Genomic DNA, 17,135 nt, shown 5'->3' with positions numbered 1-17,135 from the left:
TTTGTTCATTTTAGTTCAGATATATGCAGTGTATCTGGAGGATCAAGTATTGTTGCCATGGCTACCATCCACCAAGTCACTTGGTGTGCCAATAGATTCAGGAGCTGCAAATTAAAATGAAACTTACAATGTTCTGCTCTCCCCTCCAGTCGGCCAGGCATAAATTTCCTCATCCTGTCAGATTGATTTCTAACCATGGTCTAATGAACGCCTGATGCTCGTCTGGCTCTCAGCAAATGCACAGATGTGGTTTGTTTGGAAAAATATATCCTGTTGATTTTTAATGCACTGTTCTTAAGAGCTCGAAGCACTGTTGAAACAAGATCGAAAATAAATAATAAAGATTTAAAAAATGAAATTTTCATGCCTCTGTTACATTATAAGGCATTTTCAGACACTCCAAAGAAGATTAAAAGATAGTTTAGTCTTACTGTTAAAGGATTAGTTCTGTCAATATTTCCTCAGTCATAATGTTTCATAATGAGTGTGAACACTCGTTCATCTTCGAAACACAAATGAAGATCATTTTAATGAAATCCAAGAGCTCTCTGTCCCTCCATTGGGAGCTATGTAACTACCACATTCAAGGTCCAGAACAGTAGGAAAGACATCAATAAAGTAATCCATGTGACTCCAGTGGTTTAACCTCAATATTATGAAGTGACACGAGTGCTTAGTTTGCACAAAAATATATTATCCAAAGCGAGTTCATGGAACAAAAGTACATCAGCTCTCGAATCAAAACAACACATATGCGTCTGGTTGCAGGTCAATTTTTTTGATAGTTGACTTTACTTCAGGATTCAGAAAACTTGGAATATAACATACAAGTTCAAAATACTGTTTATAAAACAGTTAGTTCCAATCCTTGATTCTGATTGGTCAATAGCTGTGCTTTATTCACGATAAAACACGGCTATGACCGCTTCACCCAACTATTCTATGTATCACTACACAACACCCCTAGCAACCACTCTTAGTAACTTAAACACATGTTTGATCTCATTGATATTGTTCATTGAAGCTATAGTAGAGTATTGTGAGAGATCGAGTAAGCGAGTGCATAGATATCATATATAAACGCTAGATGTCTTATGGCGCAGTCACTTCCGGCATCACCGTTCGGCCATCTTACCGCAGTGAAGCTGTGCATTAGGTGAGTGATCAGCATGCACACAAATCCTCATATCTCGCTGAAATATTGACGGATTTACAAACGGTTTGGTTTCTTACAAACGTTATTAACGTGGCTATAATTCCGAATGCTTGAACATGTATGTTATAATTATTCATATGTATGCAGTGTATGTATGTAGTGTCATAACTACATCTCTGACGTTTATAACAAACCAAACCGTTTGAAAATCGGTAGAAAATTGAGCAAGTTATGGTTATTTAAAAGTATATGCACCATTAAATGAGTGAGCGAGTCCACTGTGGCAAGATGGCCGCCGTGTGCGGACGTCGATCTCCATTGGCCAGCAGCGCGCACCAGACATCTAGCCTTTATATATGATATCTATGAGCGAGTGTACCTGCATTTACAGTAGATATAGCATTTTCCTTCAGGTCAGTCATATTCATAATAAAAAAAAAATCTGTTTGAATGTCCGCTGCGATATCTTGTCCTTTTAACAGTTAAGGGGTTTTTCCGTGCCCATAGTCATCTGTCAGTTGCATCTTCCTTCTCCGTGTTCACAAGTTTGATTCCTTTCAATGTAAAAGTCTTCTCTACTGACTGACTCACTCATAAAGACGGTCTTTGCCGCCATCTATTGGCGAAATAATGTATGTAACTTTTGTTGCTGTTTACGGTCAGGGACTATTTTTTCCAGCGGAAGGAAGGCTTTTAGTGATTTTACTTCATAAAAGTTGCATAGATGCATGTTTTTCGGCTTTAATAGTTGTATTGTGTGGTAACCGTTTTATAAAAGCAATTAGCAATAACTCCGCTTCACGTCGTGCCTAACAACGCCCTTCAGCCGTTACATATTCACGATACAGCACTTGTCTCGAGTACCTTATTGCTTACATATAATTGTTATAATTGTTTTTAATTAATAAAAATATAACCGTTTTGGAATGGAATGAGGGTGAGTAAATAATGACAGCATTTTCAGTTTGAAGTGATGGACAGTTGAAAGGAAATCACAATTGCATATCTCTGATCAAGTTTATCTGATTATCTTTAATGTCATTACTTGGCATGCATTTCTTTTCTCATAAACCTCTTAGAACTTTAGGAAACTTGTCTAATCCACAGTTTTAATTAAATTCTCATTCTCCATCTCACTGGTGTGCATGCATTCCAAATCTGCTCAGTTTGACTGAAGGGAACATTGGCACCATCTCAAGCACGCCTGTGACATTTTTATATTTCAGCTCATTGAATTGAGTGAATGTTCATAATGCTTTATAAAAAAGTGTACCCCCCCCCAAGTAGGTTGCTAAGTTACCATGGTACTACCATGATTTTTGGCAATGCATGATGTCTTTATCATGATGTTTGTTTTTAAATTACAGTTTAATATTTTATTAATTCAGTCCCATATTATCTAAATATATTGCCATTTGATGTTAAACTTTCTTTTAGTTGTAAATAGGATTTCATAAGCATCATATGTCTGACATGGGAAGCCATGACACATTATAATGCTGAAGAAATCAAGTGTTCACCCTACTGTCAGGACTGTTCCCTAGCAACTGCATCAGGGATGTTCAGGAGAGAATGATGTTTGATTTGTTCAAAGATAGCAGATACTTATGCTCGGTTTTTTTTTTTACAATACAATTTCTTTTCTTCACAACACAAATCACTGTTTAGTCATTATCTGGATGAATTGGGCTTCACTCTCACGGAGGTCGGCAGATGCCAGTCATTATGTTTGTTCCTAAACCTGAGATTCTTCACCACAATGTGTTATTCTGTAGCTACAGATGCTGCTGTAATGAAGAGACAGAGAGAGATCCAAATGTCAGTGATTGATCAATTTGTTTGAAGGAAAGAACAGAAATAAGTTGTTTTGTGATAGTTCTATCAAAGGTGCTTGTTGAATGAATACAGGAAATGTTTTTTTTCAGAATAGGCGAAGGCCACAATTGTTTCTTTGAATTGTATTTATTGCATATTATATTGTAAATGTCTTCTGAAGAATATTTACCTGGAATATATGAATATCATCCAACACAGTTTCAGAGGGACATCTAACATGAAAGACCCACATTGGCCAATGTGGTTGCAGCAGGACACTTTAACTTTTAAAGTGTTTTTTAAGTGACTTTTAAAGGGAAGTTTCAAAAAAGAGAAGTTCTTTTATCATTTATCATATCTGCTCTTCCATACCATGAATGGGGTCAGGAACTTTCAAGCTCTGAAAATGAATAAAAAGCCCAATAAAAGCTGTTCATATGACTCATGCACTGAATTCCATGTCTTGTGAAGCCATATTGGATCATAATATGTGAAGAACAGAATGAAATTTAAATTGAAAAGTTTTAAATAATTAAAACCTGGTCGCTGAGGGATGCTTCATCCCTAAGGAAGAGAACTCTATAGGGATTAAGCAGTTCCATACCATCTAAATCCTTAATTTTTCTTGGGATTCTGGCGAAGAGGCTGACCACCTTTATGATGGACAACGGGTACATGGACACGTCCGTCCAAAAGGGGGGAGTTCCAGGGGTAGCAGGCTGTCTTGAGCACACCAGCATAATCACCAAGATTATCGAAGATGCGAAGAAGAACCGTGGTGACCTGGCAGTTCTGTGGCTGGATTTAACAAATGCGTTTGGGACGATACCCCACATGCTGGTGGATTTGACGTTGAAGACCTACCATATCCCAGAGCGTTTCCAGAAGCAGCATTACTATGACAACTTCAACATGCGCTTCACCTGTGGAGACTTTACCACCAAGTGGCAGAAGCTAGAGGTGGGCATGGTCACTGGCTGTACAATCTCAGTGATTTTGTTTTCGGCAGCAATGAACCTTCTCGTTAAATCAGAAGAGTTGGCAAGTGGCATCCAGCGGGTACCTATAGAGCATTTGTAGACGACCTCACCATCACGGCAAAATCAGTACCTGAAGGGAGATGGATCTTGGAGGATCTGGTTGAGCTCCCCGATTGGGCAAGGATGGAGTTCAAACCAGGAAAGTCCGGAAGCCTGGTGTTGAGGACCGGTCCAGGACCGGTTCTGTTTCAGGATCAAAGATACCATCATCCCAACGGTCCAAGAGAGACCGTGAAGAGCTTGGGCAAATGGTACAGGGCAGACCTTAATGATAAGCAGAGTGTGAGGGAGATGATTATTCAAGCAGATACCTGGTTGACATCCCTAGGGAAGAGCGGCCTACCCGGCAAGTATAAGGCCTGGAGTTACCAACACGGGGTACTCCCTAGGCTGCTCTGGCCTCTGCTTGTTTATGAGATACCTGTCTTTACTTTTGAGAGATTGTAGAGGAAGATTAACACCTATTTGAGGAGGTGGCTGGGCGTCGGATAAGGTTCTTGATGTGTTCTGTCTACGATGTCCTGCCTACTCCATCAAACCTCCATATTTGGGGGATGGCAGAGAGCCCCAGCTGCACACTGTGTAGAAAGCCAATCTTGAGCATCTCCTTTCAGCATGCCGGTCAAGCTTGGCAGACGGGAAATTCCGGTGGTGTCATAAGATCCTGTCTCGGTTGGCGGATGGTGTGGAACAGGCAAGGAAGAAGGGTAAACAACTTTCCGATGGGCATCACTTTATCCATTTCGTCAGGACAGGAGAGAGCACTGCAGCAGGATGGAGGAGCAAGAGGGGTCCTGGCCTCAGCAAATGACTGGGAGATGCGGACAGACCTGAAGAAGCAGCTCAAATTCCCAGAGGAGATAGCACACACTAGCCTCAGACCAGATATTGTCCTTTGGCCTAGAGGTACCAAGCAGGTGGTGCTCATAGAGTTAACAGTACTCTGGGAAGAGAGGATGGAGGAGGAACATGAGCGTAAGCTCAAAACATATCAAGGCCTTATCCTCGAGAGCCAGCAAAAAGGATGGAAGGCCGGGAATCTGTCAGTAGAGGTCGACTGCAGAGGTTTTGCTGGACAGTCGCTCTGGAGAACCCTTGGATTGTTGGGGATTGAAGGGATGGCCAGGCAACGGCTGATAGGCAATGTCATTGAACAGGCGGAAACAGCATCTAATTGTATTTGGATACAGCGGGAGGTGTGGTGGCAGAGCCAACCTGTTGAAGAACTAAAAACGGCACAGAGTTGGGTGGTGGTCAGCAGGGATAGATCCAGGACACTGGATCTGCTGTCGAGCCCTCCCGAAGTGTTATGGGCTTAAATCGACAAAACACCAAGGAAGGGGGGTGCCCATCTGATGACTGGCTGTAGCCACCAAACTCTTGTATTGTTGAGAGATGTAGCCAAGCCTTGAGCTGGCCCAGGGAGAAGGACTGTGCTTGAAAGGAGGAGAGAAGGAGAGGAGAGAGCGATGCCTCTGGCTCACAGATGGGGCAGGGCAGAGTACCTGTAAAGGTGGACCAGCTGTGATGATCACATTGTATTTTGCAAATTACTTGATATTTGAGTGAGATTTGAGACCTTTGTCATTTTAACATTTGCAGTTTTTTATTTTTAATATACAAATTCTTAAAATACAGTTTGTTTCATGTATTTTTTTATTTATTTCTGACTGGTCCCATGGAAATTTGTCTCAAACTAATTTCCACTTATCAAAATTTGTATTTATCAAATGATAAATGATATATGATGTGTTGTATAAACACACATTAAAAAGTTTGGTGGTGTTAAGATTTGTATATGTTTTTGAATCTCTTATGCTCATCAAGGCTGCATTTATTTGATCAAAATACTGTAAAACAGTAATATTCTCAAATATTATTACAATTTAAATGAACTGTTTTCTATTATAATATAATTTATTTCTTCGTGTGATTGCAAAGCTGAATTTTTAGCATCAATACTCGAGTCTTCAGTGTCACACGATCGTTCAGAAATCATTCTAATATGCTTATTTGGTGCAAATGTTGAAAACAGTTGTGCTGCTTAAAGTTTTTTTCAGGATTCTTTGATTAATATATTGAGTTCAAAAGAACAGCATTTATTTTAAATATATTTTTTTTGTAACCATGTTAAAGTCTTTACCGACACTTTCATTTTGTCACTTTAATGCATCATAATTTAATGCATTTCATGCTGAATAAAAAGATTAATTCCTTTCAAAAATCACACTGACCCCAAACTTTTGAACAGTATATGGCTTTAAATTATTCATATGCGGTTAAAACCAGAGCTATATTCAAATCCACAGTATTCACATGCTCCATTTTCTTTCTCCACGCACATTTACCCAGAGAGGTGCTATGGATGACTAGAGTCTGTCTGTTATATTGCTGCTATAAATATGAGGATTGGTAACAGGTGAGACAGCAGCTCTGATATCACTCATGCTCTACTGCTGCACTCCTCCACTGCACTTTCAATCAGATTTTATTCTAACCTCACAAGATTATTTGTAGTGAAAAGTGCCACCTTTTTTTTGATTGTATGCAATTTCGCACTCGATCTGACGCCCTACCATTCCGCAGCTTCCTCAATGTGAACATTACACTCACCTTTTCTGCTGCTTTTTCTCTTCCCCTTGAGGTCGTTCTGGAAAGCCCATGCCTTCTCGCTGCCTGTTTTTGGCTCTCACTTTTATTCCTTTGTGATCAAGGTTTGCGAATGCTCCAGTTGAAGCTTTTTGAGAAATCAGTGCCAGCTTTAGGCATCTGTTGGCTAAACAAAAAAAAAGAGACAGATTGAAAGACAGAGAGAGTGCATTTGCTTCCAATTTAGTGACTGATAACACTTCCAGGATTTGTGTTTCTTGTCCTCAAAAATGAAAATGGTGTCGATTGTCAACCCTCATGTTGATCTAAACCTATATGACTTTATTTCTTCCTTAGAACACAACAGGACGATTTCGAAGAGTTGTGCTGGTTGACCTTTTCCATGCATATAGAATAAATGAGGGCACGCTTCAAAATGGATGAAAAGGCATCCGTAGTACAGATTAATTGTTCACTGTATTCCAAGTTTTCTGAAGACATATGGTAGATTTGTAAAATGAGGAACAGACAATGTAAGTGAAAATGAAGATCTTTACATTCACATTAATGTGTTCATCAAGGTTAGGACGATTTATTCTTTTGAGTTTTAATTCTTTCGATGGATCAGTTCACAAAACAGAAGTGATATAAATTATTCATGAATCAGACAGAAATGGTTATGTCTGATTCATGACTGATTCATTCTTTTGAGTCTGATCTTTTCAATAAATCAGTTCATCTAGTTCACAAACCTGGTCTAAATGGTCTTTTCGAGTTGACTTGCTCACTCATTGATCGGTCACAGAGGTTAACAGCTCACTTGGGGGAAAGTTTCTCACACAAAGCTGTCATATGACTTCAAAAGACTTAAGAATATATTGCATGAATCATGTGGACAAATTTTAATCATACTTTTATGTTGCCTTTTACTTCCTTTTTGAAGCTTAAATGCCTCAGTTTCCATTTATTGGAAATGCATTAAAAAGAGTGAACAGTACAATTCTACAAAATCCTCCTTTTGTGTCCCACAGAAGAAAGTAAGTCATTCTGGTTTTGAATGGCATGAGGGTGAGTAAAAGGATGACACAGTTTTCTTTTATTGGTTGAACTATTGCTTTAAACCATCGATCGCTTGTTTTCCTCCCTTTGTTCTATCTGAATTCACCCCCGGTCTGGTGCATTGAGAGCTGGCTATAATTACTCAGCTAAGCACTAAAACAGAGCAGATAATTAAGGAACACTTTAATTAATAGCCACGTCAGACACCGCCTGGCACGGGTCCATGCCGCCATGTGCACCCCATGGTGTTACTTTAGTGGTAGATGTGGGCCGCTGGTACATAGAGAGAGTCTAATACATCTTAATGGAGTTTCATTTAAGCTGATTCAGACCCAATGCACACAGTTCTCATAAACATGCTGTTACTGAGACTGCAAAAAATGCAATACAATAGCATTTGTTTCATTTACAGTCACTGATATAACAGGCTTGCTTTTTATTTTTATTTTTTGTAATGTAATGCAGGTAATGAAAAAGTTGAGGTTTTCATGGCGTACAGGACCTAAAGCAGGACTGGCCCATGGCATAGGCGACAAAATGACAGGGGGGTGCCACATGAGAGGCAGGCACGCTTCTACAGCACCCTCAGTTGTAACTGTAATAATATCATATTTGACAAACACCCCAGGGCATATTTGTGTTTGCGCTCTGAAAAGTGTCACAAGGGTTTCTATTTACAACGTGTTTTTGCAGCGTTGAGCAATGAAGCCAATCACAGACATGTTTATCTTTTGAACGCTATGGCCAGTCAGAAGTGTTTTAAGTTAGTCTCACCACTCACCGCTCTAAACACCAGAGTTTTTGTTTAGTGCTGGGTACTGCACGCTCACGAATCCTCTCTTTATAACAATTTAAGTTTAGACACAATGTAAATAAGAGATTCATTGTGCAATGTAGACAGCTTCATTGATTATAACAGAACTTTGTAAGATTGCGATGAACTGAGATGAGTGACAGTTTTTTAGTGATTTTTAAATGGAGGGCTCTTTGCACATGTATGCCAATTGACATCCTTTTAGTACTTCTGATCACAATATGTGACAAAAAAACTTGATAGCAAAGACTTTATATATAGAAAGACATTGCAGTAGTATTACTATGAATGGGAGAAAGTGCAACGCGCAATATGGCGAATTTGAATTTGAGACATTTGGTGTCAGTTTTTATTGGTGAAATTTAATTGTAAGCTTTGAAACAGACAGATTTTGATTGAGTACTGCATTCGTAATGAAGAACTTTTTATAACCAACAGTGGGTTCATCATCATCGGGAACCAGAAGGCAGAAGGTTGTGTTTGCTGTAGGTGGTATCTAAGAGACATAATATCCAGACCTCAAGACAATATAGGGTAATATCATAGTATATAATATCAGACCTCAAGACAGGATAGGGTGAGGATAAGGGTGTTTTCAAGACCCATCTCTGTGGTTCACTCAGATTGAGTTGAGCCAGGCAGCTTTCCATCGAGAGCAATGGCCAGAGGTTCAGCTGTCCCGGAAAACTCGGGTACGTAGTGAAATGTGCAGAGTGCTTTCAGAAAACATTGTAGAGAAAGGGCAAAAACAATCAAAAATCCCCAAACAAACTGAGAGGTTGAGAAAATGTTCTTCTCATAGGGAGAGAGCACTTTAGAGCACTTTTCCTCTATTTCCATCCTGTTCTTTTTCAGTGTATACACAGAAACAAATGAGTCATCATTAATAATGCATGCTTTCAGAGAGGGCTGCTCCGCTGTACTGACCACACACTGAACTCACGCTCTGACACAGGCTTCTTTTCAGTCACTTCCCTCTGTTAATGGGATAATTTCATCAGAAATGAAAACTGTTATTATGAACTCACACTCATCTTGTTCCAAACCTTTCTCATTTTCTCAGAAAGAAGAATTGTTTAACAGTTCTAGCCATTACCATCTCTACAATGACAGTAAAAAGAGGTCCAAATGCGGTCATTCCAAAGTCTTTTTTTGAAGTCATACAATAACTTTAAAAGAACAAAATTGAAGTCATTATTCACTCATAATCATGCAGCTGTATCCAAAATTGGCGTGTTACCAATGCCATTTAGACATTGATGACGTTGATTGATGATATTTTTTAATATGTATTATTATATACACTACTATTAAAAAGTTTAGGGTCAGTGAGATTTTTCTTTTCTTTTTTTGAATACTTTTATTCAGCAAGGATGCATTAAATTGATCAAAAGAACATTAAGAAAATGTTACAAAGGATTTTGGTTTCTCATAAATAGATATACAGTTATATAGACTGCTTTTGAACTTGCTATTCATCATCAGAGTATCCTGGAAATAAAAATGTATCACGTTTCCACAAAAATATGGTGCAGACAAACTGTTTTCAACTTTAATAATAATAAAAATTGAGCAGCAAAGCAGCATATTAGAATGATTTCTGAAGGATCATGTGACACTGAAGACTGGAGTAATGATGCTGAAAATTCAGCTTTGCCATCACGGGAATAAATTACTTTTTAAATTATATTAAAACAGAAATCAATTATTTAAAATTGTAATGGTATTTTACAATTCTAATGTTATTCTGTATTTTTGAAAAGAAAAGCAGCCTTGATGAGCATAAGAGACTTTCAAAAAAATCACACCGACCCCAAAGTATTGAACAGTAGTGCATATAAGCCAGTCTTATTTGTTCTGTTTTACATTAATTATATTTAATTAAAGTCTTTAATTTGCATCTGCTTCTCACTCAAAGCTATTGTATGGCTTTAGAAGACTAAGACTTAAGTGCAGTATGGACTACTTTTATAGTATTCTACAATATTTCTATTTCTAGTGGTCACTTTGTCATAAACTCCCATATCCAGTCACCTTAGCACACTACATTTCCCAGCATCCCTCCTATTCCTCACCTGCACCTCATCAGTACACTCACCTCTGGCATATAAGCACACACCTGTGCTCATTGTCTCACACTCATTGTCTGGTCTATGACTCGGACTATGTATTACTTATCTGTATTCCTTACCTGTGAATATTACCTCATAAATTTATAAATTCTGATTTTTCATACATTTTTACAAACAAAATAGCAGCGTACAGATTTGGAAAACATCTGGGTGAGTAAACGATGACAAGAATTTTCTATATATGAACTACCCCTTTAACAGTCAGTGCTCAAAAGGCCCATGCCACACATACCGAGCGAGTGAGCAGACTGTGGGTCTGAATGGCTGTGGTCTTTGGCAGGCGTTCTCCGTCAGCAGTGACTGCGATCTGAAGGTGAACCGGGTCAGTGTGTACATGATGATATGTTTAGCCAGAGCACTGTTGAGAACCATCTGCCCCGTAACTCAGGTGAGCATCTGCTGAGCTGCAGATGGCAGGAAAAGTGCAGGAGGGGAGGATGGTGCCTGCTCTCAAACAGGTCCAGTTTCTACTGAGCCAGAACTAGAGGACTGATTCTATCTATCTGTCTGTCTGAATCTATCTATCTATCTATCTATCTATCTATCTATCTATCTATCTATCTATCTATCTATCTATCTATCTATCTATCTATCTATCTATCTATCTATCTATCTATCTATCTATCTATCGTCTGTCTGCCTGTCATTTGTCTGTCTGTCTATTGTCTGGCTCTATCTGTCTGTCTCATCTATATGTCTGTCTGTCTATATCTATCTAGCTGTCTGTCTGCATCTATCTATCTCATTTGTCTGTCTAATCTATCTATCTGTCTGTCTATTGTTCGTCTGTATCTATCTGTCTATCTATCTATCTATCTATCTATCTGTCTGTCTGTCTGTCTCTATCTATCTATCATTCGTCTGTCTGTCTGTCTATCTATCTATCGTCTGTCTGCCTGTCATTTGTCTGTTTGTCTATTGTCTGGCTCTGTCTGTCTGTCTATATCTATCTAGCTGTCTGTCTGCATCTATCTATCTCATTTGTCGGTCTAATCTATCTATCTGTCTGTCTATTGTTTGTCTGTATCTATCTGTCTGTCTGTCTGTCTGTCTGTCTGTCTGTCTGTCTGTCTGTCTGTCTGTCTGCCTGCCTGCCTGCCTGCCTATCTATCTATCTATCTATCTATCTATCTATCTATCTATCTATCTATCTATCTATCTATCTATCTATCTATCTATCTATCTATCTATCTATCTATCTATCTATCTGTCTGTCTGTCTGTCTGTCTGTCTGTCTGTCTGTCTGTCTGTCTGTCTGTCTGTCTGTCTGTCTGTCTGTCTGTCTGTCTGTCTGTCTGTCTGTCTGTCTGTCTGTCTAGACTTTTTTTAAATTTTTCAAAACAAACAAGTCTATCTTTACTAACTTTACTTATCTGTTTAAAAATGACATTAATTTGACACACAATCCTGAAATATTAAATTATCACATCACTCAAACCACATTTGGAGGTACTAAACTACCCCTAGGGTTTTTTTTAAAGGAAGCTTCCATCTGATGGAACATTTAGAAGTGTCCATACTCTCTGATGTAAGTCTCTCATACTCTCTGATGTTAATACTAGATTTGAGCAGCAATCCCGGTTCTGGCTGACTACTTGTGATGGGATCACTTGGGACCGAGGTTAATGCCGAGTGCAAATGGAGCCTTTGACTGCATGTGCATGAGATGATAGGATGTATAACACAGAGCGAGTTCAGTGACCTCTGGTGCCGCTCGGGTTTTCCTTCATTTCTCTCTTTTAAGCAGGTTTTCATGCCTCAACCAACCTCCTGTTGCATGCCTGGAGCTGCTAATTATCTGCATAAACACTATCAGATCTTTCTCTCTACTTCTCCTCCCTTCCCTCTGTAGACCCCACTCTGTAGGGCCGCTTCTTCACAAGCACCTCGACAGATTGAGCTGATTACAACCCTCCTGCTGTAGTGACACTCGCTCTGTTTGATCCGTGAGCCCAGATGAACTTCTTCATACAGGAACATCTCACATTAGCTATCTTGCTGCCCACTTCATTGTGTAGTACAAACATAAGACCAACAGACATATTAACCTTAAACTAAACCACATGTGGTGATAAAAAAGTGAACTATAATTATCACAATATCATTTTCCCAGATAAAATTATAACAAAAGTTTGATATAATGTTTTTGCAACAAAAGCGGAATGAAACCGCGCTACTCGTTTGAACCACGTCATTAATAAGCGCGAGCTTATTAGAGCAGATGCGTTTACGCTCGGTTACACGACCATTAAACAGCACTGTGAGATCCAGTGCTTGAATTCACTGAAGAACACACGTCTTTAAGATTTATAGTCTAAAGCCAGATAAAACAGTGTGGACATTTTCAACAGCACTGACACGAGAAACACTATGCAATGAACTATCCAGTTTGGAGGCTTTTCAATCTACAAATCACCATCATTAACCATAGATTTACTGTAACTGCACTATGGTATTGTGGCATGTGAAATGTGGGATGTTCATATCAAATTTTTATTGTATTGTTACTGTAGTAGACGTGTAAAATGTTTTAAAGGAGTAATGGAATATATTTACAGTATTTGTGTCATATATTTAGGCAACTGTTTTTCATAACAAATACCATAGAAAGAAACCATATAGTTACATTTTACCATGATATGAGTGGTGTTACATCTACGTCCCAACTCAAGCTATTGCTACTGTCAATTCAAGTTACTGTCAAATGTGCGTTTCTAAGAGACAAAATATGTAATAGTATTAATATTGCAGCCTGCACTACAAACTGTGCCAAAGATACATGCCATCAAACTCAGGCAACATAAACCTATTTTATGATTTGAAATAATAACATCTGCAGACATGCAGTAACTTAAGAAATAAAATTTTCTATTAATATATTTATTTTGTTAAGGAAAAAATACTGGAAAAGGATTTCTCATGCATATTTTGATGTATATAAATATTTGATCATTATAAATGTTTTGAATATTCTACCTCAGATTTGTGAAAACCTGTTTGGCAAGTTTTTGTTTCCTTTTCTGAAAAAAGAAAAGAATAAAAAGAGTAGTTTAAAAACACAATTAACCATCTGGTTTCTACAACTTTCACTCAGAAACAAAAATCTGCCTTTAAGCTTGAAAGAAAGATTTGACATTTATCATGATAATTATCAAAATGGACTGATAATGTTATTTTAATAACAGCGCTAATGTGGCTGATGGTGTTGATTTAATTGTTTTTTAAAGCACATTAAATCCATTATTCACTTTTTTTTTCAGTTTTATTATTCTTGGTTTTGTTCAGGCATCACATGATAAATCTGCTTTGAAATATATTTTTTCAAAGGGTATTTTAAATAAACCTTAATTCAGTTCAAAATACTGAAGCTTCTTACAGCAATACACACACACACACACACATATATATATAGAAGGCCTAATACTTAGACATTGGAAAAAAAATACATTTATTTGTAGGGCTGCATGATTAATCGAAATAAAACTGAAATGGCAATATGGCTTTGTGCGATTAGCCTATCTCAATATATGAAATCGATTTAATTAAACAAATTTTACTGCGCTGCATGTTTCAGAGTGAAGCGTTGCAATGTGTTCTTACATGTGAGCAGCTCATAATCCGCCGAATGCAAACCTGGAATTTGTTTTAATCGCATTTTAAATCTCAATCACAATTTTGATCAGAAATATCGCAATTCGATTTTTTCTCCCTCAAACTATGAGGCTTATTTATTGGACATTTTACTAATACATATTTTTCTTTTCTCCGGATTTGTCAAAATGTTGGCTATTTTGGGTTGCCAAGTACCACCTAAATATTTGTTTGTCATTTTAATCCTGATGTTTGTTATTGTTTTCACTGGTTTCCTCTTCATTGACATGGTCATCTGCTTGATGCCGGTTTTCTGGTCAGTGTGACAGGTTAGCTTGAGGCGGCTCTAGGTTCTCTCGTGCATTTAATTGAAAGGCGGTGTGTTGTTAGCACAAACCTGCAAAGCGTGTGTGTCGGCAATTACTGTGTCATGCTCTTTGATGAGAACACGTATCGTCGCGCGTGTGTGATTACTTTCCCTCGCTCTGCATGATGGCGGGGTAAAGACTAACCTACTGACCTTCTGGTTCTGCAAACACATTAGTGTTTGCTTATTCCTATTAGACTTACATTAAAGCAGGGACCTCAGCTGTATCTAGGGACGAGGATACTATTTTAATGTTTTAAAATGTCATTTATTCCTGTAATGGCAAAGCTGAATATTCAGCAGCATTACTCCAGTCTTCAGTGTAACAGAAATCTTTCTAATATGGTGATTTGCTGCTCAAGAAACATTTCTTATTATTGTCAATGTTTAAAACCGTTGTGCTGCTTAATATTTTGGTTTAAACCAGGACTTTGAAAAATAGAATCAGGATTTATTTGAAATAGAAATATTTTCTAACATTTTAAATGTCTTAAATTAAAGGAGAGTTTTCTTCACCTTTTGTTTTGCAGACCAGTGCACAGTAACAAGATCATACCTGTTCCTGCACAAGTTTTGGTTCTTCAGCACCATCTACTATTTTGGCAACTGGGCTTTCCTTTTGGTAAGTTCATGAATTTGCAAAAAAATTCCTTTTCAAAAATGACCTGCTATATTATTTGAACTGTAAGAAATTAATGAACACATCACTACAAGTATTAATATCCTGAGAGTAGTGTGTCTTAATGCGTCTGTTGTTGTGTTGCAGGTCTTTCTCATTGGTTTGGTTGTTTCGTGCTGTAAAGGAAAGAAATCCGTGATTGAAGGGGAAGTTGATGCCGACGACTCAGATCTCAGTGATGATGAATATGTACATTAACTCCTGGTGTAGTTACTACTAAAGTTCTGTTTTAACTAGGTTTGGTTGCCAGTCAGAACTGGAATGAAAAAAAAATTAAGTTTTCTATCTTCTCACACAGTTCAGAGACAGAAAAATTGGCGCTCTATAAGACTCTGAATGTGTTATGATGCCAAACAGATTTTGTGTCACTATAGAGTAACTGTCATGTTTAACTGATAGCAGTAGTCTGATATGCTAACCCGTCTCTACTACTGACCCTAACTAAGGGTTTATCTGCATGTCATGTTGCATTGCTGTCTGGAATAATTCAACAAAAAAGACAAAATTTAGTTGGAAACAAGTTAAAGAGGTACAAATATTTTTGTTGATACACATAAAAAGGGTTGAGATTCTTATGCTGATTTATTTATTATTGAATTTTTTTAATGCTGTGCATAACTGTATTTTTTTCCCATCTTGCCCAGGGGTGGCGAACTTCGGTCCTAGAGAGCCACAGTCCTGCAGAGTTTAGCTTTAACCCTTATAAAACACACCTGAACAAGCTTATCAATGTCTGAAGTTACTAGAAAGCAAACTCTAAGGGACTTTGGCTCTCCAGGACCGGCAATGCTCCAGTGTTTCTGACGTGTGCTTTCTTTAATGTTACTTAAATCTCTGAGGTTGAATTACTGTCATACTGCTTGTTGATTTATTTCACATAGATTTTTAATTTAGATTGTACTTGCAATGACAGGAGAACTTGCAAAGTTCTAGAGAACTGATGCAAGATCAAAAAGTGTGTAAAAATGTATTTATCATATAGTATTGGCCTGTTTTTCAGTTTTCTGAAATTAATGTTTCTATTGCAAGATAATCCATTAATAAAGACTAAAAACAATATATCTTGTTTATTTAAAAATAATACAGTGACTTGATTGTAATTTATACTTAATAAAATCATCCTAAAATGATTTAGAAGGTTGATTAAAGGGATAGTTCACCCAGAAATGAAAAGAAAATGTTATTAATTATTCACCCTCATGTAGTTCCAAACCAGTAAGACTTTTGTTCATTTTCAGAACACAAATTAATATATTTTTGAATAAATCTGAGAGCTTTCTGTCCCTCCATTGACAGCTACGCAACTGACACTTTGACGCTTCAAAAAGTTCATAAAGAGATCGTACAACTAATTCATATGAATTGAGCGGTTTCTTCTAAATACTCTGAAAAGACTTGATTGCTTTCTGTGATGAACAGATTGAATTTAGACTTTTATGCACATATGATCAGCAAACATAAACAAAATCTCAACCGAACCTACTTGACACACGAGAATGAACCTCATTGGTTCTTGCAGAAGCTCAAACGTGCTGCGTAACACGAGAATGAACCTCATTGGTTCTCGCACGTCAAGCAAACATGCTTGAGCTTCCGTTCATGAATGTTGATGAATGTTTATATGTGAATAAAAGCCTAAATTCAGTCTGTTCATCATATTAAGCGATCAAGTCTTCAGAAAAATTGGACTAAACCCCTTGAAGTCATATGGATTTCATTAAAATATCTTCATTTGTGTTTCGAAGATGAACGAAAGTCTTACCGGTATGGAACGCCATGAGGGTGAGTAAATGATGACAGAATTATAATTTTTGGGTGAACTATCCCTTTAAATACTCTAACACCCGGATTTAAAAAGAGTTTAAAAGCGCCCAGTGCAATTCTGCCTGACAA

The 17,135-nt window shown here is 37.7% G+C and overlaps 1 protein-coding gene across 1 annotated transcript in view; it reads left to right on the top strand.

Annotated features, from left to right (window-relative positions):
* lmbrd1 (LMBR1 domain containing 1) overlaps nucleotides 1–16,299 on the top strand; it is an 89,888-nt gene extending 73,589 nt beyond the window's left edge. The window contains exons 15-16 of the mRNA XM_084093711.1: nucleotides 15,094–15,185; nucleotides 15,330–16,299. Of these exons, the coding sequence (XP_083949837.1) occupies nucleotides 15,094–15,185; nucleotides 15,330–15,440 (203 nt within the window). The 3' untranslated portion in view covers nucleotides 15,441–16,299. The remainder of the gene's footprint in view (nucleotides 1–15,093; nucleotides 15,186–15,329) is intronic.
* The last annotated feature ends 836 nt before the right edge of the window (nucleotides 16,300–17,135 follow it).

The sequence above is a fragment of the Abramis brama genome (genome assembly GCF_963993115.1).
Source record: "Abramis brama genome assembly, chromosome: 19".
NCBI lineage: Eukaryota > Metazoa > Chordata > Actinopteri > Cypriniformes > Leuciscidae > Abramis > Abramis brama.
The sequence above is the reverse complement of the archived record's forward strand: the minus strand, read 5'-3'. Positions and strand labels throughout refer to the sequence as shown.